This window comes from Mustelus asterias, chromosome 24 (genome assembly GCF_964213995.1).
Source record: "Mustelus asterias chromosome 24, sMusAst1.hap1.1, whole genome shotgun sequence".
Classification (NCBI taxonomy): Eukaryota; Metazoa; Chordata; class Chondrichthyes; order Carcharhiniformes; family Triakidae; genus Mustelus; species Mustelus asterias.
Window position 1 is genome coordinate 35,435,107 of NC_135824.1, and position 27,545 is coordinate 35,462,651.

At 46.7% G+C, this 27,545-nt stretch overlaps 1 protein-coding gene across 1 annotated transcript in view; it reads right to left on the reverse strand.

Moving 5' to 3' along the window:
* Positions 1–27,545, reverse strand: part of il16 (interleukin 16) — a 125,564-nt gene that overhangs the window by 41,336 nt on the left and 56,683 nt on the right. Inside the window, exons 11-13 of the mRNA XM_078241880.1 lie at positions 27,335–27,467; positions 6,801–6,888; positions 3,051–3,547 (exon numbers count right to left, since the gene is read on the reverse strand). Of these exons, the coding sequence (XP_078098006.1) occupies positions 3,051–3,547; positions 6,801–6,888; positions 27,335–27,467 (718 nt within the window). The remainder of the gene's footprint in view (positions 1–3,050; positions 3,548–6,800; positions 6,889–27,334; positions 27,468–27,545) is intronic.

The following is a 27,545-nucleotide window of genomic DNA, read 5'->3' on the forward strand; positions in this document are numbered from 1 at the left end:
TGGGAAATGAGCCTGGACAGCTGGTTGATGTCTCAGTGGGGGACCATTTTGGGAATAGTGATCACAATTCTATAAGTTCCAAGATACTTGTAGAAAAGGATAGAAGTAGGCCCAGAGTGAAAGTACTAAACTGGGGGAAGTCTAACTATGACATTATTAGGCAGGGGCTAGGGAATGTAGATTGGGGGCGGCTGTTTGAGGGTAAATCCACATCCGATATGTGGGAGTCTTTTAAAAGTCAGTTGTTAACAATTGAGGACAAGTATGTCCCTGTAAAAATGAAGGGTAAAGATGGCAAGATTCGGGAACCCTGGATGACAAGAGAGATGTGAGCTTAGTGCAAAAGAAGAAGGAAGCAGACATAAATTTCAGGAAATGGAAAACGGATAAAGCTCTTGAGGAATATAAAGATAGCAGGAAAGAGCTTAAACAAGGACTTAGGAGGGCAAAAAGGGGCCATGGCAGGCAGGATTAAGGAAAATCCCAAGGATTTTTATGCGTATATAAGGAGAAAGAGAGTAACTAAGGTCCATTCAAGGACAGTGGAGGGAATTTGTGTGTGGAACCAGATGAGTGGGTGAAGTCCTTAACAAGTACTTTGCATCAGTATTCACAAAGGAGAAGGATGTGGTGGGTGGTGAGTGTAGAAAGGAGGATGTTGACATTCTAGGACATGTTGAGATAAAAAGGGAGGAGGTATTGGAGGTTTTGAAAAACATTAAGGTGGATAAGCCCCAGGGCCAGATAGGGTCTATCCCAGAATACTGAGAGAGGCGAGGGAAGAAATTGCTGAGACCTTGGCCAAAATCTTTGTATCTTCTTTAGTTACAGGCGAGGAATCAGAGGATTGGAGAGTAGCTAACATTGTTCCTGCTTAAGAAGGGCAGAAGAGACAATCTGTGAAATTACAGGTCTGTGAGCCTTACATCAGTGATGGGGAAATTATTGGAGATGATTCTTAGAGACAGGATGTACTCACATCTGGAAGAGAATAGGCTTATTAGCGATAGGCAGCATGGTTTTGTGAAGGAGGTCATGTCTCACAAACTTGATTGACCTCTTTGAGGAAGTGACAAGAAAACATTGACCAGGGCAGGGCAGTGGATGTTGTATACACGGACTTTAGTAAAGCCTTCGATAAGGTTCCTCATGCAGGCTGACAGAGAAGGTGAAGTCATATGGGATCCGAGGTGAGCTGTAAGATGGATACAAAACTGGCTTGGGCATAGAAGTGGAGATGCCGGCGTTGGACTGGGGTAAACACAGTAAGAAGTTTAAAAACACCACTTTAACCTGGTGTTGTTAAACTTCTTATTGGGCACAGAAAGCAGAGAGTAGCAGTGGAAGGGTACTTTTCTAACTGGAGGTCTGTGACAAGCGGTATTCCACAAGGATCAGTGCTGGGGCCTTTGTTGTTTGTATACATATAAATGAATTGGAGGAAAATGTAGGTAGCCTGATTAGTAAATTTGCAGATGATACAAAAATTGGGGGAGTAGCGGATAGTGAGGAAGATTGTCAGAGGATACAGCAGGATATAAATCAGCTGGAGACCTGGGCCGAAAGATGGCAGATGGAATTTAACCCGGACAAATGTGAGGTGATGCAATTTGGAAGGTTTACTGCAGAAGGAAAGTACATGGTAAATGGTAGAGCCCTTAGAAATATTAGCATACAGAGGGATCGAGGCACATAGATCCATAGTTCACTGAAAGTGGCAACTCAGGTGGACAAAGTGGTCAAGAAAGTGTATGTTATGTTGCCTTTCATCGGTCGTGATGTTGAGTATAGGAATTGGAAAATCATGTTGCAGCTGTATAAGACTTTGGTTAGGCCGCATTTGGAGTATTATGTACAATTCTGACCGTCACACTACCAGAAGGATGTTGATGCATTGGAAAGGGTGCAGAAGAGATTTACCAGGATGTTGCCTGATTTGGAGGATGTGGACTATGAAGAAATGTTGAACAAACTTGGATTGTTTTCATTGGAGCGTCGGAGGATGAGGAGGTACCTGATAGAGGTTTACAAGATTATGACAGGCTTGGATAGACTGGATAATCAGGGTTTTTTTCCCAAGGTCAAAGGGTCAATTGCTCAGGGGCATAGGTTGAAAGTGAGAGGGGGAAATTTTAAAAGAGATGTAAGGGGCAAGTTTTTCACACAGAGGGTGGTGAATACATGGAACACGTTGCCGGAGGAGGTGGTGGAAGCAGATTCTATAGATCAAGAGGCATCTTGAATCAGCAGAGAATACGGGGATATGGATTACATAGAGGCAAGGAAGTATCAGATTAGAGAGGCATCTGTGTCAGCACAGACTTGGTGGGCCAAAGGGCCTGTTCCTGTGCTGTACTGTTCTTTGTTCTAATACGTGTATGGGATCTTTGAAAAAAAAAGTGAGGGGCTGAAGATAGAGGAGAAAGGTCACAGTCTAAAGTTGTTGAACTCCGTGTTGAGTCCTGAGGGCTCTAATGTGTCTAATCAGAAGATGGGGTTTTGTTCCTCCCGTTTGCATTGGGCTTCACTGGAGCATTGCAGCAGGCCAAGGATGGACATGTGGGCATGAGATTGCCTGCTGCAATGTTCCAATGAAGCCCAACGCAAACTGGAGAAGCAGCATCTCATCTTCCAATTGGGCACATCCCAGTCCTCAAGACTCAACACTGAGTTTAGCATCTTTAGATTGTGACCTTTCTCTTCCATCTTAAACCCCCTTTTTTTCAAATATCCCATACGTGTATTTTCAAAATACAAACCCCCCCCTCCCCTCCCACTCCCGGCCTTTTGAGTTTTGTTCTTAATGTTGCTATTTTTTGTTGCAGCTCTAACACATTCTCCCTCCCTTCAAATTGAGAGTCAAAGGACTCGAAACGTTAACTCTGTTTCCCTCTCCTAATAGATGCTGCCAGACCTACTGAGGTTTTCCAGCATCCTCTGTTCTTGTTCGCCGTTCATTATTTGGCAAAACCAAATGAAGCCTGATCACTGGGCCCAATCTGAGACCGTGCGCGTGTTGGAATTGTAAACCTGTTTGGATCTTTTCCCACCTGGCCAGCTCTGGATTGTCCATCCTTCCTCTGCAGGGGTAGATCTCCATCCGCCTCTGTGGTAAGTTGATCTTTCTGCGGGCTGTTCTGGCTGCTTAAAGTCCTCAGTGGTGGAGTTGGTGGACAGATCCTCGTTGAATCATTAATGTTTCGGTCAATCATTTCTGTTGGATGTTTATCAAGCTCCCTACTGTTAATGTTGACCATATTAAACTCCCCCGTGAGGTGGGGCAGTTGTTCTGGTCCATGCTCTGCCGTGAAGCCAATCGCCTCAGCGTGTGTGTCTATTTGGACATCAGAGCCTGGTATTTCTGCCGGAAAGCCTTTGCTGTGGTTGATGTAGAAGATGGTGCCGGTGGAAGTAACTGGACTATTGAAGTAACTGCTGTCACTGCTCGAGCGAGTCATTAGCTTCTGAGATTTTTTGGTGCAACTTCTGTCCATGCACCTCTCGCATAAATGCTTTCTGTGCCAACATGCTTCATTTTTCCTTAGGCCTTAAAAAAGGAAAGTTACAGTCTTAGTGGAGCCCTGCCAAAATGAAAGCATCTAAAATAAGCTCACTGCACTCACAAAGATCATCAGGTCCCTTCTAGGCAAAGTACAGGAATCAATACCAGAAATGTGGAGAGGCTGAGCATTGAAGACGTTAGGATATTCAACCTGTTTCTTCTATTATTTCAGATGGTGTGGCTCACCTTTTGTTTCCCATGCTTTAATGTCTAATAATGGAGTGGAGAACAATATTCAAGAAGTTCTTTTAGAATCCTTTGGAATCCCTACAGTGCAGAAGGAAGCCAATCTTCCAATAGAGTCTGCACTGACTCTCCGACAGAGCACCCTACCCAGACCCATTCCCCCACCCTACCCCCGCAACCCCTGGCATTTACCCTGCTAATCCCCCTCAGCTACACATCTTGGGACACTATGGGGCACTTTAGCATGGCCGATCCACCTACCCTGCACACCTTTGGACTGTGGGAGGAAATCAGAGCACACAGAGGAAACCCACGCAGACTCGGGGAGAATGTGAAAACTCCAACAGATAGTCACCCAAGGCCAGAATCAAACCTGGTCCCTGGTGCTGTGAGGCAGCAGTGCTAACCACTGTGCCCGGGCTGAATTTACTCCAGAAGGGCAGACAAGATAGGAAAGGAAATGGAGTCACCACATATGTTAAGGAGGTAAAGGATTTCCAGTGAGGCACTCTCATTGGGAATGTATAGCGTGAAGCGAGTCAGAATAACTATAGAGTACAACAGTATACCAAAGTAAAAAGGAGGACAAAAAGAGGGAGGTAGGAGATCAGAATGTTCACAGTTATGGCCAACTTCATAAACAGGGAGTGCTCATTCAATCTGAACTAGCCAATGTAATGCAGACAAAATCTGATTAAATGTATTAGAGATGTGATGTGAGGTACCGAATATCTCAGTTTAGCAATTGGAAGGCTCCTGGATATTATTAGGATTGGGAATTGTTCAGGGAGACAGGAGAATCCATAACATGATTCCACTTGGAGCGAAGCAATCTGGGAGAGGCCCAATATTGGGATGTATGAATTTAAAATGGCCAACTTCAAGGGAATGGGGAGGTGGGGGGGGGGGGGGGGGGGGGGAGTCGAAACAATTGAACTGAAGTTTGCAGGATAAGTATGCACTCACAATTAGCAAACGTGGATTAGACAAGTGTGCTTTTCAATAGACTGTGAAAATATTTTTTATAAAGTCTGTGTAGAGAGATGAGGAAATGTTCTGGGGAAAATACAGGAACCTCCGGATATCTGTTATACCTCCCACTGTTTATTATCTACTTTTCAGCAAATTACAGCTGATCTTAAAGAACATTTTTTGCTTTACCTAAATAACTTCCAGATTCATTTGTGGAAGATCCCAAGGTACTATCAGAGGGAGAGCTGACTAATCTTCGATTGACTTGACCACAACCACACCAGCAAAACAAAAGACAAAGACGAAAGCAAAATACTGTGGATGCTGGAATCTGAAACAAAATGCTGAGAGAACTCAGCAGGTCTGACAACCTCTATGGAAAGAGAATAGAGACATTTCAAGTCAGACAATCCTGACTCCAAATGTTGGCTCTATTCTCTCTCCGCAGATGCTGTCAGACCTGCTGAGATTTTCCAGCGTTTTCTGTTTTTGTCTGTGATAAAACTAAAGGCGAATTGGTCGTTCATTCTTCTGCTGATTGTGGGATCTTACTGTATGTAAATTTCCATTGGTTGTAAACCATTCTGGGATGTCCCGAGGATATTATGAGTAATAGACATGATCAATGTTATTTATGCCTGACTCACACAGATGATCTTAAAAGGCACCTCGGGTCACGTTGGGGGGACCACAAGGAGGTTTTAATTTCTTGGAATGATATGTCTGACCAAGCTGACTATAGACTGAGGCATTCAAAGCCATGAAGGATTTTATTAAAGTAAATCGAAAAAAACCTATGTCCAATGATTAGTTAGCCTTAACTTAGATGAGATACTTTAAAAATCATCGTCTTAACCTTTCTGTTCTACACCGAGCCTCAAATTAAAATTCTCTTTCTTGTCTTTAGATCACTCCAAGACCCGGCAGTTCTCTACTTCTGTGACATTCTCCAGATTTACTAGGATGCTACTGGGACTGGATGGTTTGAGTTATAAGGAGAGGCTGGATAGACTGAGACTTTTTTCCCTGGAGCGTAGGAGGCTTAGGGGTGATCTTACAGAGGTCCATAAAATAATGAGGGGCATAGATCGGCACAACATCGTGGGCCGAAGGGCCTGTTCTGTGCTGTACTGTTCTATGTTCTATGTTCTAGATCATCTAGATAGCCAACAGCTTTTCCCAAAGGTAGGGGAGCCTAAAACTAGAGGGCATAGGTTTAAGGTGAGAGAGGGGAGATACAAAAGGGTCCCGAGGGGCAATTTTTTCGCACAGAGGATGGTGAGTGTCTGGAACAAGCTGCCAGAGGTAGTAGTAGAGGCGGGTACAATTTTGTCTTTTAAAAAGCGTTTGGACAGTTACATGAATAAGATGGGTATAGAGGGATATGAGCCAAATGTGGGAAATTGGGACTAGCTTAGTGGTTTAAAAAATGGGGGCAGCATAGACAAGTTGGACCGAAGGGCCTATTTCCATGCTGTAAACCTCTATTTCTCTATGATCTATTAAAACCAACTGCCCCCCTCATCTCTTTGTTTTTCTCATGCCAGTTTCTTTGTGCACCCCAAACTCCTCTATGCCTCCCTCTGCCCCATCACTGACAATTATGCCTTCATGTCTCAGCCCCAGGTTCAAGGAATCTCTTCACCCACGTCTTTGCCTCTCCACAGTTCTCACCTGCATTAAAAGCCTCATTGCAAATTATCCTTTTCGAACAAGCTTCTGGTCATACTTCCTAATATCTTTGACTCAACGTCCTTTCAGTTTTCTCCGTGAAGTTCCTTGCCAAATTTACCAACATGAAAGATGCGATGAAAATGCAATTTATTACAATTGTTAATGTTGATTCTTAGGATGTGGAACCCCCTAGCAGAAACAGTAGCAAAACGGAATCCATACCAAATTGAACGAAAGAAATAGTTATAGATCTGAAAAAGAAAGTTGTTAAAGGCTTGAGGAGAGATTGGATTCAATGGATCAGTACTTCAGTATTTCTGGGCAATAAAACTCTCATGGTAACTGTGAGGCCTAGCGGTGGTTTTAAGAGATTTTAGTTCTCTGAGATAATCGAAGGTGCTCTTACCTCGTACATTCCATGGAGAGCTGTCCTTATTCAATCTTACATTTTCAACTGTTAGTAACATTGCTTCATTAAATTGCCGTTCAGCAATCTGTGGACACAAAACCAACCATTCATTATTGTTCAAATCCCAATACTGAACATGCAGAGGAATCCAGAGACTAGACCAAGGTAAGATTCCACCAATCAGTAATGATTGTTAAATGCCATATCCATATTCCTGAAGGAAAGGTTTGTATTGATTCAGATGTAACAATGAACCCTAAGATGTGAAGATTGAATCACAGATGAATGTTGTGATTTCTTGCAACATCAAACACAAGTAGACAGTTCACTGAGCCCAATTTTGCATGTGGCCTGGGGTCCATTTTTGTCTTTACCACCTGCATGTTCCACCATCACCTGGCGAGAGGGCACTGAAGATAATCTTGCAGAGAAGATCATCCAATCATAGAATCTCAACAGTGCAGAAGAGGCCATTCAGCCCATTGGGTCTGCACCTGCTCTCTGACAGAATATCTTACCCAGGCCCTCTCCCCCACCCTATCCCTGTAACCCTCGTAACATACTTACCATGGCTAATCCATCTAACCTATTCATCGTGGGACACTAAGGGGTAACTTAGCTTGGCTAATCCACCTAACCTGCACATCTTTGGACTGTGGGAGGAAACCGGAGCACCCTGAGGAAACCCACGCAGACACGGGGAGAACGTGCAAACTCCACACAGACAGTGACCTAAGGCCGGAATTGAATCCAGTCCCTGGCGTTGTGAGGCAGACGTGCTAACCAGTGTGCCACCGTGCCGCCCTTTGGCTCACCCTTTACCAATGAGGTGAGTTAGGTTAGCTGTGTGCAATTTTTCCCATTGGATGTTCCATTCCATGCTCAACGGATGCTTAACACACAAAGATAAAGGTGAAAATTTACCGAATTCCTTACTCAGCTGCCGAGTTTTGTTTGTCCATTCCCAGTTCTCTTCAGAAACAAGTCCAGGCGAATCATACAAAATGAGAATTACTGCCTCACAGCACCAGGGACCGGATTCAATTCCGGCCTTAGGTCACTGTCTGTGTGGAGTTTGCACGTTCTCCCTGTGTTTGCGTGGGTTTCCTCCCACAGTCCAAAGATGTGCGGGTTAGGTGGATTGGCCATGCTAAGTTACCCCTTAGTTGGTAGAGCATCAGACTTTTAATCTGAGGGTCCAGTGTTCTCAAGTCTCTATCCAGATCCTACCTTTTTGAATGCAGGGTGAAGTTTAAGAAAGCAATTAGGAAAACAAAGAGGGGATTTGAGTAAGTTTGGGCTGGTAAAATTAGGGAAAAGTGTATTAATGGGAAGAGGATAACCAGGGAGAGAGTAGTGCTCAGTAGGGACCAAGAAGGAAATCTGTGGGTGGAACCATAGGACATCGGTAGAGTGTTGAATGAATACTTCACATCCATCTTAGCCCAAGAGAATGAGGATGAAGGTATAGAACTGAGGGAGAGAAACTGTAAGGTTCTTGAGCAAATTGACAGAGGAAGTGACAAGGTATTGGAGGTGTTGACAGGCTTAAAAGTAGACAAATCTCCAGATCCAGATGAATTGTGTCCCAGGCTGCTGTGGGAGGCAAGGGAGGAGATTGCAGAGGCTCTGACCCAAATTTTTAATTCCTCTCTGGCTGGAGGACAGGAGAACAGCTAATGTGGTTCCACAAAGAAGGGTTAGAATAGAATAGAATCTCTACAGTGCAGAAGGAGGCCATTCGGCCCATCAAATCTGCACTGACCACAATCCCACCCCATGCATTTACCCTAGCTAGTCCCCCTGACACTAAGGGGCAATTTAGCATGGTCAATCAACCTAACCCACACATCTTTGGACTATGGGAGAAAACCGGAGCACCTGGAGGAAACCCACGCAGACACGGGGAGTACGTGCAAACTCCACACAGATAGTGACCCAAGTCGGGAATCGAACCCAGGTCCCTGTCGCTGTGAGGCAGCAGTGCTAACCACTGTACCAACGTGGCACCCCATTGTGGAGATAAGCCAGGTACCTACAGACCAGTGAGTCTCACATCAGTGGTAGGGAAACTACTGGAGAAAATTCTGGAGGGAATCTATTTCCACTTGAAGAGGCAAGGCTTGATCGGGGATAGTCAGTTTGTCTTTGTCAGAGGGAGGTCATGCCTAACAAATTTGACTGAATTTTTTGAGGAGATGATCAAGTGTGTAAATGAGGGTGGTGCAGTTGATGTAGTTTGTATGGATTTCAGCAAAGCCTTTGACAAGGTCCCACATGGGAGACTTGTAAAGAAGGAAAATGCACATGGGGTACAGGGTAATTTAATAAAGTGGATTCAAAATTGACTTAGTTGTAGGAGACAAGGGTGATGACAGAAGGCTGCTTTAGTGACTGGAAGCCAGTGACTAGGGACAGAGTAGGGCTCATTAGGGACCAAGGGGGAAATCTGTGGGTAGAACCAGAGGAAATCGGTAGAGTGTTGAATGAATACTTCACATCCATCTTCACCCAAGAGAATGAGGGTAAAGGTATGGAACTCAGGGCGAGAAACTGTCAGGTTGTTGAACAAATTGACATAGGGAGTGATATGGTACTGGAGGTGTTGGCAGGATTAGAAGTGGACAAATCACCAGATCCAGATGAATTGTGTCCCAAGCTGCTGTGGGAGGCAAGGGGGGAGATTGCAGAAGCTCTGACCCAAACAGGGATCTGTGCTGGATCCCCTATTAGTCGTCATTTATATAAACAACATATTGACTATGTGGGGATAGGATTAGTAAATTTGTGGATTGGCCGGGTGGTTAACAAGGAGATTGAGTGTTTGGGCTCCAGGAAGATATAGGCAGAATGGTCTAAAGGGCAGATAAGTGGCAGATGGAATTTAACACTGAAAACTGTGAGGTGATGCACTTTGAAAGGAGTAATTTGATAAGGAAATATTCAATGAGCGGCATGACACTAGGAAGTTCTGAGGAACAAAAGGACCTTGGTATGTTTGTCCATAGATTTATAAAGGCAGAAGAGCATGGGGTGGTGAAAAAGGCACTTGAGACACTTGCCTTTATCAATCGAGGCATAGATTACAAAAGCAGGGAGGTCATATTGGAGTTTAGTGAGGTCACAGCTAGAGTACCGTGTGCAGTTCTGGTCGCCACATTATGGGAAGGATGTGATTGCGCTGGAGGGGGTGCAGAGGAGATTCACCAGGCTGCTGCCTGGGATGGAACATTTAAGTCATGAAGAGAGGTTGGATAGGCTTGAGTTGTTTTCGTTGGAGCAGAGAAGAATGAGGGGTGACTTAATTGAGGTGTGCAAAATTATGAGGGGCAAGGGTAGAGTGGATAAGGAGCAGCTGTTCCCCTTAGTTGAAGGGTCAGACATAAGGGGACATAGGTTCAAGGTGAGGGGCAGGAGGTTTAGGGGGGATGTGAGAAAAAACATTTTACCCAAAAAGGTGGTGATAGTCTGGTGTGCATTGCCTGGGAGGGTGGTGGAGGCAAGTTGCCTCACATGACAAGTACCTGGATGAGCACTTGGCACGTCATAACATTCAAAGCTATGGGCCAAGTGCTGGTAAATAGGGTTAGGTAGGTAGGTTAAGACCATAAGACCATAAGACATAGGAGCGGAAGTAAGGCCATTCGGCCCATCGAGTCCACTCCACCATTCAATCATGGTTGATTTCAACTCCATTTACCCGCTCTCTCCCCATAGCCCTTAATTCCTCGAGAAATCAAGAATTTATCAATTTCTGTCTTGAAGACGCTCAACGTCTCGGCCTCCACAGCCCTCTGTGGCAATGAATTCCACAGACCCACCACTCTCTGGCTGAAGAAATTTCTCCTCATCTCTGTTCTAAAGTGACTCCCTTTTATTCTAAGGCTGTGCCCCCGCGTCCTAGTCTCCCCTGTTAATGGAAACAACTTCCCTACGTCCATCCTATCTAAGCCGTTCATTATCTTGTAAGTTTCTATCAGATCTCCCCTCAACCTCCTAAACTCCAATGAATATAATCCCACGATCCTCAGACGTTCATCGTATGTCAGGCCTACCATTCCTGGGATCATCCGTGTGAATCTCCGCTGGACCCGCTCCAGTGCCAGTATGTCCTTCCTGAGGTGTGGGGCCCAAAATTGCTCACAGTACTCCAAATGGGGCCTAACCAGTGCTTTATAAAGCCTCAGAAGTACATCCCTGCTTTTGTATTCCAAGCCTCTTGAGATAAATGACAACATTACATTTGCTTTCTTAATTACGGACTCAACCTGCAAGTTTACCTTTAGAGAATCCTGGACTAGGACTCCCAAGTCCCTTTGCACTTTAGCATTATGAATTTTGTCACCGTTTAGAAAATAGCCCATGCCTCTATTCTTTTTTCCAAAGTGTACAACCTCGCACTTGCCCACGTTGAATTTCATCAGCCACTTCTTGGACCACTCTCCTAAACTGTCTAAATCTTTCTGCAGCCTCCCCACCTCCTCAATACTACCTGCCCCTCCACCTATCTTTGTATCATCGGCAAACTTGGCCAGAATGCTCCCAGTCCCGTCATCTAGATCGTTAATATATAAAGAGAACAGCTGTGGCCCCAACACTGAACCCTGCGGGACACCACTTGTCACCGGTTGCCATTCTGAGAAAGAACCTTTTATCCCAACTCTCTGCCTTCTGTCTGACAGCCAATCGTCAATCCATGTTAGTACCTTGCCTCGAATACCATGGGCCCTTATTTTACTCAGCAGTCTCCCGTGAGGCACCTTGTCAAAGGCCTTTTGGAAGTCAAGATAGATAACATCCATTGGCTCTCCTTGGTCTAACCTATTTGTTATCTCTTCAAAGAACTCTAACAGGTTTGTCAGGCACGACCTCCCCTTACTAAATCCATGCTGACTTGTCTTAATCCGACCCTGCACTTCCAAGAATTTAGAAATCTCATCCTTAACGATGGATTCTAGAATTTTGCCAACAACTGAGGTTAGGCTAATTGGCCTATAATTTTCCATCTTTTTTCTTGTTCCCTTCTTGAACAGTGGGGTTACAACAGCGATTTTCCAATCCTCTGGGACTTTCCCTGACTCCAGTGACTTTTGAAAGATCATAACTAACGCCTCCACTATTTCTTCAGCTATCTCCTTTAGAACTCTAGGATGTAGCCCATCTGGGCCCGGAGATTTATCAATTTTCAGACCTTTTAGTTTCTCTAGCACTTTCTCCTTTGTGATGGCAACCATATTCAACTCTGCCCCCTGACTTTCCTGAATTGTTGGGATATTACTCATGTCTTCTACTGTGAAGACTGACGCAAAGTACTTATTAAGTTCCTCAGCTATTTCCTTGTCTCCCATCACTAGATTACCAGCGTCATTTTGGAGCGGCCCAATGTCTACTTTTGCCTCCCGTTTGTTTTTAATGTATTTAAAGAAACTTTTACTATCATTCCTAATGTTACTGGCTAGCCTACCTTCATATTTGATCCTCTCCTTCCTTATTTCTCTCTTTGTTATCCTCTGTTTGTTTTTATAGCCTTCCCAATCTTCTGACTTCCCACTACTCTTTGCCACATTATAGGCTCTCTCTTTTGCCTTGATGCATTCCCTGACTTCCTTTGTCAGCCATGGCTGCCTAATCCCCCCTCTGATAACCTTTCTTTTGTTTGGGATGAACCTCTGCACTGTGTCCTCAATTACTCCCAGAAACTCCTGCCATTGCTGTTCTACTGTCTTTCCCATTAGGCTCTGCTTCCAGTCGATTTTTGTCAGTTCCTCCCTCATGCGCCTGTAATTACCTTTATTTAACTGTAGAACCTTCACATCTGATTCTGCCTTCCTTCTTTCAAATTGCAGACTGAATTCTACCATATTATGATCACTGCTTCCTAAGTGTTCCCTTACTTTAAGATCTTTTATCACGTCTGGCTCATTACATAACACTAAGTCCAGAATAGCCTGTTCCCTCGTGGGCTCCATCACAAGCTGTTCCAAAAAGCCATCCTGTAAACATTCAATGAATTCCCTTTCTTTGGGTCCACTGGCAACATTATTTACCCAGTCCACCTGCATATTGAAATCCCCCATGATCACTGTGACCTTGCCTTTCTGACATGCCCTTTCTATTTCGTGGTGCATTTTGTGCCCCTGGTCCTGACCACTGTCAGGAGGCCTGTACATAACTCCCATTATGGTTTTTTTGCCTTTGTGGTTCCTCAACTCTACCCACACAGACTCCACATCGTCTGACCCTATGTCGTTTAGTGCTATTGATTTAATTTCATTTCTAATTAACAAGGCAACCCCGCCCCCTCTACCCACCCCTCTGTCTTTTCGATAGGTTGTGAATCCCTGGATGTTTAACTGCCAGTCCTGAACCCCCTGCAACCACGTCTCTGTGATGCCTACCACATCATACCTGCCAGTCACAATCTGGGCCACAAGCTCATCTATCTTGTTCCGGACACTGCGGGCATTTAAATATAGCACCTTTAATTCCCTATTGACCGTCCCTTTTTGTTTTCGTAGTGTGGTGGACCTTGGTCTACTGAGCCTTTCCAGACACTGTGTCATATTTTGTGAGATGGGGACTATCGTAACCTCTCCTGAGTGCTGTCTTTTCGTGATTTTTCGTTAAGTGTTTCTACGTGTCAGTGCAGACTCAATGGGCCGAAGGCCTCGTGTGCACTATATGATTCTGTGATCTGAGTTCCTGATATGAAAGCCCAGCACATATTGCTCTGAGCCAGTGGCATTAAGTCATAACATTTACTCCATAATAACCATAGTCATATTGACAAGGGAGAAAGGACGGGCCACAATTTTACCTCAGCAGAGTATTGGTTTTCCCTGCCTACAGACAAAATATTCTGTTTAAGAAAAGTCCAGTGGATCGATTACACCAGGGAGATGTAGGCATTAAACGAAGCCACTGGCAGTGAAGGTTTGGGTCAGTAACATTGCTCGAATACGGTTATTTCATGGGATTTTTAGCTCAGTTCCTGCTGTAGCCCTCGATCTTCATTCACACAATTAGGAATCACTTGATATTGTGTGACACTCGATAAGATTGTACTCAAGATTGTACACACGGTACTCTAGCTGTGACCTCACTAAACTCCAATATGACCTCCCTGCTTTTGTAATCTATGCCTCGATTGATAAAGGCAAGGAGGTTCTTTCCACTGGCAGGTGAAAAACTAGAACTAGAAATCATAGCAAGCCTACTGTGCAGAAGGAGGCCATTCGGCCCATCAAGTCTGCACCGACAACAATCCCACCCAGGCCGTATCCCCATCATCCCACATATTTACCCAGCTAATCCCTCTAACCTACGCATCCCAGGACACTAAGGGGCAATTTAGATGGCCAATGCACCTAACCCGCACATCTTTGGAGTATGCGAGGAAACCGGAGCACCCGGAGGAAACCCACGCAAGCACGGGGAGAATGTGCAAACTCCACACAGACAGTGACCCGAGCTGGGAATTGAAACCAGGTCCCTGGCGCTGTGAGGCAGCAGTGCGAACCACTGTGCCACCATGCCGTACCTAGGGGGCATGGCCTCAAAATAAGGGAGAGCAGATTTAGGATGAGTTGAGGAGGAACTTCTTCACCCAGAGGGTTGTGAATCTGTGGAATTCTCTGCCCAGTGAAGCAGTTGAGGCTACCTCGTTGAATGTTTTTAAGGCAAGGATAGATAGATTTTTGAACAGTAAAGGAATTAAGGGTTATGGTGAGCAGATTTCGTCTCTATAGATTAACAACCAAGCTATTAGGTGCACTGGCCGTGCTAAATTCTCTCTCTGTATACCCGAACAGGTGCCGGAGTGTGGTGACTCGGGGATTTAAAGTTTAAAGTTTATTTATTAGTGTCACAAGTAGGCTTACATTAACATTGCAATTAAGTTACTGTGAAAATCCCGTAGTCGCCACACTCCAGCGCCTGTTCGGGTACACTGAGGGAGAATTTAGTATGGCCAATACACCTAACCACAATAACAGATTTTCGTAGTAACTTCATGTAAGCCTACTTGTGACACTAATAAATAAACTTTAAAACTATTAACAAGTACCCTAGTCCTTGAAACCGGAATTCTGGTCAGGGACCCGGGTTCGATTCCCGGCCCGGGTCACTGTCTGTGTGGAGTGTGTATGTTCTCCCCGTGTCTGCATGGGTTTCCTCCCACAGTCTGAAAGATATGCTGGTTAGGTGCATTGGCCCTAATAAATTCTCACTGAGGATCCCATGCTAAATTCTCACTGGGGATCTCCTCCCTCCCTTCCGCCACAGACATCGGGATACCTCTCACCACCCCCCTTGGTGGCATGTTTCCCCCCCCCCCTCCCCGACATGGAATGCCTGCATTGGGGCACCCCCAATGTGTCCCCCTTTCAGGCCCCTGACATGCCTCCTCTTCATAGACCCCCTTCATAGGTTCCCCCTTCAAAGCTCCCCCATTATAGCCCTTCCGTCATAGCCCCCACTCGAGCCCCACTCCCTTGGCACTTGACCACCTGCTTCATTGGCAGTGTGATGCACTATCAGTCAAGTCAAGACTAGTTGTGAGCAAGACAAATAGGCTTTTATAAGTAAGAACTTGGAGCCATCCCTGTCGGTGATCTGGTCTGAACTGAGGGCAAGGGGGAGGAGCCACCGCCTTTAAACCCAGACCAGGGGGAGGAGACTTGGGTGGAACCGACAGGGATGTGCCACATATACAGGTACTGAGAAATACTAACTACGGTGGTTAACCACTACAGGTAACAGTGGTTTACCACACAGTGCCCACCGGCTTGGCCATCACACCTGGTCTCCGCGATCTCCACCAGGCGTCAGGAAATTGCGGTCCACGTCTCTCGCCTGTTTATTAAATGCCACGATGCAACAATATTAAAGTCTGCTGTAATTCTGCATCCAGCCGGGCTCTCATTGGGGTGTCTTTGTTTCTCTAAGCCACCTCAATGCGACAAGTAGTAGCCCTCCCTAATTTATAGACCCAAATCGATTGTCCCCACAACAACCAGAAAAAGAATTGAGAGAAACTGGTTAGAGTGTGGAATTCGCTGCTGCAGATCACTGCTGAAACACCGCTTGGACACTCCTTTATAGAGGGGCTTGTAAAAGGGGTGCAGTGAGTGGGCAGGAGCGCGGTACTGTGGGCTGCCCATGAGGTGAGATATCCAGCGCAGACACGTGGGGTAATTTAACATTCACTCCTTTGCACAGTAAACAGAGTGAATCCATGATTATAAAAGGGACATAGAGGCTCTAGAGAAGGTGCAGGAATCAGATTTATAAATAGGATACTGCAACTCAGAGTTTATAACTCGTTAGACAAGGCTTTTCTCTTGAAACAAGGAGGTGCATTTTACTCTCAATAAATTGGGATCACCAGCAGGCCCTCCACCCTCCAGCTCAAGACCTTGGCCTTTGGAAAAGTTCATCCGAAGTTCGGATCCTTGTACTCCATGTGGATATTCAGCAACACTGCATTTCCATTCCAGACCCTCCGTTTTCAGATGGGGCATGGGAGACCGTTCCAGAAGCTTACACTCCACCGACTCCCACCCCCACCCTGTATACAGGCCGAATAAGGCCAGTTGCTGCTTTAGTAGCTGCTGGCAGGAAAGCACAGGAAGCCATAAGTTTTCACAAACCCTTCCCCTCACTTCCTTCCACATTTTTCTTCACTCTTTCACAGGTTGTGGGTGTCACTGGCAGGGCCAGCGTTTGTTGCCCATGCCTAATTGCCCTTCAACTGAGTGACTTGGTGGGCCATTTCAGAGGGTACGATGCGGCAGGGTGGCACAGTGGTTAGCGCTGCTGCCTCACAGTGCCAGGGACCCGGGTTCGATTCCCGACTTGGGTCACTGTGCGGAGTTTGCACGTGCTCCCTGTGTCTGCGTGGGTCTCCTCCGGGTGCTCCGGTTTCCTCCCACAATCCAAAGATGTGCGGATTAGGTGGATCGGCCATGCTAAATTGCCCCTGAGGGGGGGTACTAGCTAAGGTAAATGCATGGGGTTATGGGGATACGGCCTGGGTGGGATTGTGGTCGGTGCAGACTCGATGGGCTGAATCACCTCCTTCTGCACTGTAGAGATTCTATGATTCTATGGTAGTTAAGAGCCAACCACATTGCTGTGGGCCTGGAGTCACATGTAGGCCAGACCAGGTAAAGACGGCAGATTTCCTTCCCTAAAGGACATTAGTGAACCTGGGTTTTCATGACAATCGATGATAGTTTCACCCGTGATACTGGCTTTATATTCCAGACTTATTAAATTCCACCAGCTGCTATGGTGAGATTCCCAGACAACTCGCTCGGGCCTGTGGATTACTAGCCCAGCGACATTACCACTGCATCACCGTGTCCCCTCCTGCAATTAACAGGGTCAGTCTCTCAATGCCACACCATAGTAAGCTCTTGTGTCTTGAGTTAATATAAGTAATAGAGTGTTGAATTTCAGTTGCAGCTACGTTCCCATCATACTATGAATAGAACCTTGGTGTGAGGATTCTGAGAAATGATCGCAGGCCAGTGTGACAATTAGCAGAGGAGGATCTCTGTGGCCATAACTAAAATTGTAAACTTCTCAGTTTCCAGAATCAGTCTTTAACACTCATTTTCAAGGTGCAAGAATGATTTTAAAAACTGTCATTAAGGATCATACAGACACTGTCACCACTGCCAGTATCTGCTGGCACATTTAGGCCTTGTCTGCCATACCCGTGCCACCTCACTTTAAGCTGGCGGATAAGACTACCAAACTTTTATAGATCCAGTGTCCAGTAGCATAACGTCATGGATGATTGGGTTGTTAACGAGCTTAGTAGCTTGTTAGTTCGCTTTTTAAGAACGGCAGGCGGGCTTCTGATTTCAGCACTCGAACGACCTTCCAAATATCGGAGACCAGCGTGATCATGTGACGTGGGCGACCTGATGTCATCACACCCGCTTTACGTAAGCACTGGTGCGGATGGGGGCATAGTTCACCCAACGTGCGGCACGTTGGTTCGCGCTGCTGCCTCACAGTGCCAGGGGCCCGGGTTCAATTCCGGCCTCGGGTCACTGTCTGTGTGGAGTTTGCACATTCTCCCCGTTTCTGCGTGGGTTTCTTCTGGGTGCTCTGGTTTCCTTCCACAGTCCAAAGATGTGCGGATTAGGATGATTGGCCATGCTAAATTGTCTCTGAGTGTCAGGGGGACTAGCTGGGTAAATATGTGGGAATAGGGCCTGGCTGGCATTGTTGTTGGTGCAGATTCAATGGGCTGAATGGCCTCCTTCTGCACTGTGGGGATTCTATGATTCCATGATTCAACCTCCCAACATAAAATTCACCCCAAGGTGTCTGAAGGGTGACTTAATAGAGATCTTTAAAATTATAGAGAGATTTGACTTGTGAACTTTCAAAAATTTTCAGCCATAAATATAGGACTGTCATATATGTATGTTGGGGGTTTGAGGTGTGTACTGCCCCTTTAAGGGTGCAGGTTATGTGACCCTTGTGGTGGAGCTAGCTCCTCCCAGGGTGGACCCTGGTTAAACAGTCTAGGCCCTGACTGTGGAACAGTGCACATCTATAATATAGTGTTCCCCAGTGTTTAAGTTGCGAAGCCTACTTTGTGGTTCTCCTGCCCCTTACCTTGGTAAGTACATCCAGAATAAAGACAGTCAGCAAAAAAACCAAACAGGAATTCAGCAGGAACTTCTTATCTCGGAGAATCAGGAGAATGTGGGAAAGAGTCCCGCAGTGACTGTCTGGGATGAGAAGCATAGATGTAATTGAGGGAAAGTTAGAGAGGTATTGAGGGATTAAGAAAGTGATGTTCCTAGGGTTATATAAAGTAGGGTGGGATGAGCCTCTATTGTAGCATAATTACCAGTTTCGACCACTTAAACCAAACAACCTGTTGCTTTGCTATAAAATCCATAGTAAGAAGTCTCACAACACCAGGTTAAACAGGTTTCTGTTGGACTTTAACCTGGTGTTGTGAGACTTCTTACTGTGCCCACCCCAGTCCAACGCCGGCATCTCCACATCATAAATTCCATAGCCAGGATTCTCTCTGGAGCAACTCACCAAAGCTCCTTTGGCAACACGTTTAGGAGAGGCAGTGGTGTAGCGATATTAGTCATTGGAACAGTAATCCAGAGTATCCCGAGTTCAAATCCCATCACAGCAGATGGTGAAATTTGAATTCAATAGAAGTCTGCAATTAAAAGGCTATTGATGACCTTGTCTGGCCTACATGTGACTCCAGGCGGATGGACCACTGGCAATGACCTAGCCTTTGGAAATGACAATGACAAACTCAGCCCTGTTGACCCCTGCAATGTCCTCCTTACTAACATCTGGGGGCTAGTGACAAAATTGGGAGAGCTGTCTCACAGTCTGGGCACGCAACAGCCTGGCATAGTCATTCCCACGGAATCGTACCTTAAGGAAAATGTCCAAGATGCCACCATCACCATCCTTTTCCCGCCAGCAGGACAGACCCAGCAGAAAAGCAGCAAAGTGGTAGACAGTCGGGAGGGAGTTGCCCTGGGAATCCTTAAGCTTCATCATTCTTCTCAATTAGCTTGGAGTTTAGTTATGGGCATAACTCAAATACTGAAAGGCCTGGATAGAGTAGACGTGGGGAAGACGTTTCCATTTGTAGGAGAGACTAAGATCCGAGAGCACAGCCTCAGAGTGAAGGGACAACCCTTTAGAACAGGGCTGAGAAGGAATTCCTTCAGCCAGTGAGTGGTGAATCTGAGGAATTCATTGCCACAGAAGGCGGTGGAGGCCAGGTCAATGAATGTATTTAAGACAGAGACAGATAGGTTCTTGATTGGTAAGGGGATGAAAGGTTATGGGGAAAAGGTGGGAAAGGGGATTGAGAAACACGATTGAATGGCGGAGCAGATTCATAGAATCATAGAATCCTACAATGCCGACCCATCGAGTCAGCACCGACCACAATCCCACCCAGGCCCTCTCCCCATAACCCCATGCATTTACCCTAGCTAGTCCCCCTGGCACTAAGGAGCAATTTAGCATGGCCAATCCACCTAATCCGCACATTTTTGGACTGTGGGAGGAAACCGGAGCACCTGGAAGAAACCCACGCAGACACGAGGAGAATGTGCAAACTCCACACAGATAGTGACCCAAGCTGGGAATCGAACCCAGGTCCCTGGAGCTGTGAGGCAGCAGTGCTAACCACTGTGCCACCCTGTCATCCTACTCGATTGGTCAAATGGCCTAATTCTGCTCCTATATCTTATGGTCTAATCAAAGCATGTCAACCCAGTGTGGATTTATGCTGAATGCTCGGACACGAGCTCATCATGTAACTTCACCTTTGTTAGCATCACACCCGCATCTGACGAGGTAGTGAAACATATAGCCCAAGCCAGTGATGCAAGATGTCAAGGTTAAACAATTCTGGTCTGGGACCACCAACCTCATTAGAAATTCAAACTTAGCAGTTGTGTTTCCTAAATTCAAAGAGCTATGGTGCAAAGAAAAGCTGGTGTTAAAATATTCTACCTTCACAGAATCCCTACAGTGCTGAAGAGGCCATTCAGCCCATTGAGTCTGCACTAACTCTCTGACAGAGCATCTTATCCAGTCCCTGTAACCCCACTAACCTACACATCTTGAGACACTAAGGGGCAATTGACCATGGCCAATCCACCTAACCTGCATATCTTTTGACTGGGAGGAGATCAGAGCACCCCGGAGGAAACCCATGCAGACACAGGGAGAACATGCAATTGCCACACAGACAAACACTGTGGCTGGAATTGAACCCAGGTCCCTGGGGTTGTAAGGCAGCTGTGCTAACCACTATGCCACCGTGCCACATTTGCATTAAATTAGTGCAGTTTAACTTGTGATGCTTTAAAGAAGTCACTTTCCTTTCACAATATGTAGCCATCTTTGATTTTGTAAGTTTAGAATTAAGTTTGGTAAGCTTTTGTGATATCAAGTTTAAAGTTTATTTAGTTGTCACAAGTAGGCTTACATTAACACTGCAATGAAGTTAGTGTGAAAATCCCCTAGTTGCCACACCTGTTCGGGTATATTGAGAGAGAATTTAGCATGGCCAATGCACCTAACCAGCACGTCTTTCAGACTATGGGAGGAAACTGGAGCACCCGGAGGAAACTCACGCAGACACGAGGAGGATGTGCAAACTCCATGCAGACAGTGACCCAAGCTGGGATATGAACCCGGGTCCCTGGCGTTGTGAGGCAGCAGTCCTAATCACTGTGCCAACATGCCGCCCCACTATAATATTATAATCCTTCTAACTTTCAACAACTAGGAATAAGTATTAGTTGAATGTGTTGTGTTATCTTGAGCACACTCATCACTTTCAGCCCTGATTTTATACAGACTTTGCGAAAATTCTGTAACTTTGTAATTTTTGTAAAGCTTTGCTGTATTTTTAATTGACTTTTACCAAGCACTGACAGATACTAAAAACATACTGTACTGTCGTAAAGCCATCCCTCAACTAAAACACACTGATAAGTTCTGTTTTACTGGAGTTCTACAGGACATCCTGATACCTTTGATCAATCAGGAACATCTGGAGCAATGAATCCATGCCCCAGACATCACCCGCTGCCTTACCTTAGAAAGGAATAAAGCGGAATTTGCAAGGAGATTTTAAACACTGATAATGGCTGTGCACTTATATTCTATACACACTCTGGGTAACTTTTAAGTGCAACCCACTTTGTAATCAGAGCGGTCTATGTAGTTTTAAGGTGAAAGCAACTTTCCCACGCTATCTTACATTTTAAAAATAAAGTACCTCATTCCAAGCAACCAGAGAGAGAAAAAAAATCATCCAGAAAATAGCCTGCAAAAACAAAGGCCGGGATTTTCCGGTCATTCATGCCAGCGAAGACAGAGAATTTAGCGCTCAGCCAAATCTCCGTTCACTGCAGAGGGACGAGAGAATCCCGCTGGTGTGAATGGCCAGAAAATTCCGGCCAAAGCCTCACTGACAAGGGTCCGATTTAAAGAGGAGCTCACACCAATTAAGTGAAGCCTGAAACGATAAGCTCAAGGTGCCATTCATGAGGACAGAGCAGCAAACTCCCCCTATCCTGAACAAATAGGCAAGGAAGATATCATTAAATATTCTTTTATCAAATGACAGAAACGCACTTTAAGGAGGAGGATGGATCCTTCATCATTACTGGGTCAACAGCCTAGCATTTTCTTCCCAGCTGCAGTGTGGTAATATCGTTAGCACCCGGCTCACCATCAGCAATGGTTATAAATGTCAGACTTGTCAATGATGCCTACATCCCATAAATTAATTTTTAAAATGTGGGCTTCATGACAGTTTCACACAGAGTCTGTGAGTGAATATGTATAATCTCTCATTCCCACCTGAGAGGGTGGCACAGTGGTTAGCACTGCTGCCTCACAGCACCATGGGACCCAGGTTCAATTCCCAGCTTCGGCCACTCTCTGTTTGGAGTCTGCACGTTCTCCCCGTGTCCACATGGGTTTCCTTCAGGTATCCCAGTTTCCTCCCAAAGTCCGAAAGACGTGCTGGTTAGGTGTATTGGCCAAGCTAAATTCTCCCTCAGTGTACCCGAACAGGCGCCAGAGTGTGGCGACTAGGGGATCTTCACAGTAACTGTATTGCAGTAAGCCTACTTGTGACACTAAAAATTTTTTAAAAACCTGAGAATACAATGCTTTGAAAGAATAAATGAAAGAGAATATGATAAAATGTGGATATGTCAGTAAGCCAGACGCTGTGTTAAGGCCCAGTTCTCTGATTCAGGCTCCACCCTAGCCAAGCTCCCGATAGTTGGAGTGGAACCAATTTAAACATGCTCTGTACAGTTAAATGTACTGGTTTGATTAGTAAGTTTGCGGATGACATAAAGGTTGGTGGATTTGCGGATAGTGATGAGGACCATCAGAGGATACAGCAGGACCTAGATCGGTTGGAGACTTGGGCGGAGAGATGGCAGATGGAGTTTAATCCGGACAAATGTGAGTTAATGCATTTTGGAAGGTCTAATACAGATAGGAAATATACAGTAAATGGCAGGACCCTTAAGAATATTGATAGACAGAGGGATCTGGGTGTACAGGTACACAGGTCACTGAAAGTGGCAACGCAGGTGGAGAAGGTAGTCAAGAAGGCATACAGCATGCTTGCCTTCATCGGCCCGGGCATTGAGTTTAAAAATTGGCAAGTCATGTTGCAGCTTTATAGATCCTTAGTTAGGCCGCACTTGGAATATAGGGCCCTATTTTACCATTGCGTCACGCCCGTTTTCGGGCACGAAAACATGGTAAAGTTGGGTGTGTGAGGCCATTAACGCGATCTGCACCTGCGCCCGCACAGATGGCCACTTTACCGAAACCCGGGAATGGCGGCGATCCGCTTCACGCCTGAAATGGGCGCAACGGCGATTTAAATGCATTTGCATGCATTTAAAGTGAATTAATGAGCTGCCTGCCCAACTTTATCAGCACTTCTCCCTTTACCACTGCGTTCGCCAGTCTGGAACCGCGCCGTAATGGACCTGCTAAATAAAAGTCTGAATTGGGCGCTCCAGCTGCTGAAGAGCGAGTTTCGTGCTTCCAACGGCTCCCTGACTCAGATCGGTGGTGGGGGGGAGGGGGAGGGCGGGTCAGATCATTCTCTGGTTGGGGGGGGGAAGGGGGGGGAGTGAGGCCAGATTGCTGTCTGGTTGGGGGGGGAGGAGGAGGAGGCGGGTCAGATGTATCTCTGGTGGGGGTGGGGAGGGCCGTTCGTTGTCTCGGGGCGGGGGGGGGGTGGTGGTGGGGGGGGAGGGTTGATCATTGTCTAGTGGTGGCGGGGGGAGGAGGAGGCAGGTCAGATGTTCCTCTGGGCGGGGGTGGGGGGGTGGGTGAGTGAGGCCAGACCATTCTCTGGGGGGAGAGGGGTGGGGGGGGGGAGTGTGGCCACACCATTCTCTCAGGGGAGGGGGGTGGTGAGTGAGGCCAGACCATTCTCTGGGGGGAGAGGGGTGGGGGGGGGGGGTGTGGCCACACCATTCTCTCGGGGGGGCGGGGCGGGGGGGGTAGAGTGAGGCCAGACCATTCTCTGCGGGGGGGGGAGTGAGGCCAGATCATTGTCTGGGTGGGGGGGGGGAGGAGAGAGGCGGGTAAGATGCATCTCTGGTTGAGGGGGGGGGGGGGGGTGGGGCGGTGGTGGGAGGCCCGATCGCTCACTGGGGGAGGGGGGGAGCCGATGGATCTCTGGTGGGGGCGTGGGGGGGAGGGCAGATGGATCTCTGGGGGCGGGGGGGGGGGGCCCGCTGCCTCTCTGAGGGGGATTGGTGGGGGGTGGAGGGGGGCAGGGGTGGCGATTGGTCTGGGTTGCGGGGGGTGTCGGTGGGTGGATAAGGGGGACAGTGATGTCTGTGGGGGGCATCGCTCCCACTTTTCGCTCCCAGGCTGCTTTCTCCGCTTTCTGCGGCCCGGGAGCGATCTGACACAGGCGCGCTTTTTCAAATTGTTTTCTAACTGCGCATGCGCAGTTCAGAGTTCCGATCGTTCCGGGCATGCTAAGCCCCGCCCCACAGCGCGAATGGGAGTCACGATTTTTTTTTCAGGCTGAGTGCCTATGGGGGCGCCTGAAAGCAGATTTCCAAGTCGGATCTGCATTACGTCCAGATTCAGCACTGAGAATGAAAATGGTAAAATCGGGCCCTCAGTGTTCAATTCTGATCGCCACACTACCAGAAGGATGTGGCGGCTTTGGAGAGGGTGCAGAAAAGATTTACCAGGATGTTGCCTGGTATGGAGGGCATTAGCTACGAGGAGAGTTTGGAGAAACTTGGTTTGTTCTCACTGGAACGACGGGGGTTGAGGGGAGACCTGATAGAAGTCTACAAGATCATGAGGGACATGGACAAAATGGATAGTCGGAAGCTTTCTCCCAGGGTGGAAGAGTCAATTACTAGGGGGCATAGGTTTAAGGTGCGAGGGGCAAGATTTAAAGGAGATGTACAAGGCAAGTGTTTTAGACAGAGGGTGGTGGGTGCCTGGAACCCGCTGCCGGAGGAAGTAGTGGAAGCGGATACGATAGTGACATTTAAGGGGTAACTTGACAAATACATGAATAGGATGGGAATAGAGGGATACAGTCCCCGGAAGGGTAGGGGGTTTTAGTTCAGTCGGGCAACATGGTGGGTGCAGGCTTGGAGGGCCGAAGGGCCTGTTCCTGTGCTGTAATTTTCTTTGTTCTTTGTTCTTTCTTAGTATACTGAATGTGTATACGAACATTAGCATTAGGAGCAGGTGTACGCCATTTGGCCCATCAATCCTGTTCTGCCATTCAGTAAAATGTGCGGGTTAGGTTGATTAGCCATGCTAAATTGCCCCTTAGTGTCCCAAGATTAAGGGGATTAGCAGGGTAAATAGATGGGGTTACGGGGATAGGAGATAGGGGTTTGTTGTTGGTGCAGGCTTGATGGGCCGAATGGCCTCCTTCCGCACTGTAGGGATTCTGTGATTCTAAAATCATGACTGATATTCCTGTCTACCCCCAATAAATACGAATGTATTGAATGAGTTTTTAAATATGAATATATTAAATCGGTCTATTGTGACCTATGCTCAACCAGCCAAACCCTTATATTCCCTCCCAAAAACTCATCCTCTGTGACTGATCATTTATACTCTTGACAGAGTGGATGTGGAGAGGATGTTTCCTCTCGGAGAATCTATAACTAAGGGCCACTGTTTAAAATAAGGGGTTGCCCATTTCAGACGGAGGTGAGGATTTTTTTTCTCTCAGAGGGTGGTGAGTCTCTGGAACTCAGTTCCTCAAAAGGAAGTGGAAGCAGAGTCTTTGAATATTTTAACGGCAGAGGGAGATAGATTCTTGATTAACAAGGATGGGGGGAGGGAGGGGTGAAAGGTTATTGGGGCAGACACATAGGAATGTGGGGCTGAAGTTACAATCGGATCAGCCATGATCTTATTGCTTGGCAGAGCAGGCTCGAGGGGCCGAATGGTCTACTCCTGCTCCTAGTTAGTATGTTTTTATGGTGTACATCTTTCTCCCTTAACCCATCTTTGATCAGGTAGCCTTCAGCTGCTTGATCTTCCTCTCTGAAAAGCACTGGGGGAGAAATTTGTTCACATTGCATCGCTCTGCAGAATTGCAGCGATTCCCTGGAGCCAGACAGCACCACGGACCGCTACTCGTTCCTCATTGACATCATTGAAGACAGCCTTATCAGTCAGGCAGATAGCGGTGCTATGCAAATAAATTATCCCTCTCTGACTCAACCTCTCTCTGCAGCTTCACAAAACCTATTCCTTCAGCCAAGGCTCCAACACTCTCTCGCCCGTTCCCCCCGCCTTCTCGACCGCCTCCCCTTCCCACACACACCAACCCCCCCCAACCCCCACCCCCCACGCCCTACCTGTCATTTTGTGAGTCAGCATTGATTTTCTTCAATGCCAGTTTGTGAAAAGCTGACATTCTGTGACATTAAATTTGCAAGGAAATGTAAGTTGTGATAAGCAAAGACGAGGAAGTCTTTGGGGTTAATGTTCAGCTGAACCGCCGAGTGAGGTGGCACAGTGATTAGAAATGCTGCCTCACAGCACCAGGGACCCGGGTTCAATTCCCAGCTTGGGTCACTCACTGTCTGTGTGGAGTTTGCACATTCTTCCCCTAACTGTGTGGGTTTTCTCTGGTTTCCTCCCACAGTAAGAGTTTTAACAACACCAGGTTAAAGTCCAACAGGTTTATTTGGTAGCAAATGCCATTAGCTTTCGGAGCGCTGCTCCTTCGTCAGATGGAGTGGAAATCTGCTCTCAAACAGGGCACAGAGACATTAAGGGGCAATTTAGATTGGCCAATCAACCTAGCCCGCACATCTTTGGACTGTGGGAGGAAACCGGAGCACCCGGAGGAAACCCATGCAGTCCAAAGATGTGCAGGTAGGTGGATTGGTCACGCTAAATTGCCCCATTGTGTCAGGGGAACGAGCTAGGGTAAATGCCTGGAGTTATGGGGATAAGGCCTGGGTGAGATTGTGGTCGGTGCAGACTCGATGGGCCGAATAGCCTCCTCTGCACTGTAGGATTCTTGGATTCTAGATCTCCCTGGGACTGGGTGCAGCATTGGTTTGACACTCAGCCTGGTGTTACTCCTTTGGGTTCAATGGGCACAGTAAGAAGTCTCACAACACCAGGTTAAAGTCCAACAGGTTTATTTGGAATCACAAGCTTTCGGCGCACTGCTCCTTCATCAGGTGACTCACCTGAGGAAGGAGCAGTGCTCCGAAAGTTTGTGATTCCAAATAAACCTGTTGGACTTTAACCTGGTGTTGTGAGACTTCTTACTGTGCCCACCCCAGTCCAACGCCGGCATCTCCACATCACAGGTTCAATGGGGAGAGGATAGAGAGGAACATTGCCCCCAGTCCCACCAGATTCCCAACCAGAAGATAGCGTTCAAACATCTCCCTTTGTTTTCACCGGCATCACCTGAATCAAATCCATCTTTCTTGTTGTCTTACCAGGGGATCGGGGTGACGGCTGATCACCAGATCATTAGGACCTGACTTGCAATGCTGCAGGAGGGCGTAAACTTCATTCAGGGTCAGATTGTGGACATCTGTTGTGTTAATTTTTAGAATTTGATCACCACACCTACAATAAAAGATGAAATAAAAATGTAAGCTTTCACATATTTAAATGAAGGATATATTTGCATTCAGCCCTGCGTAA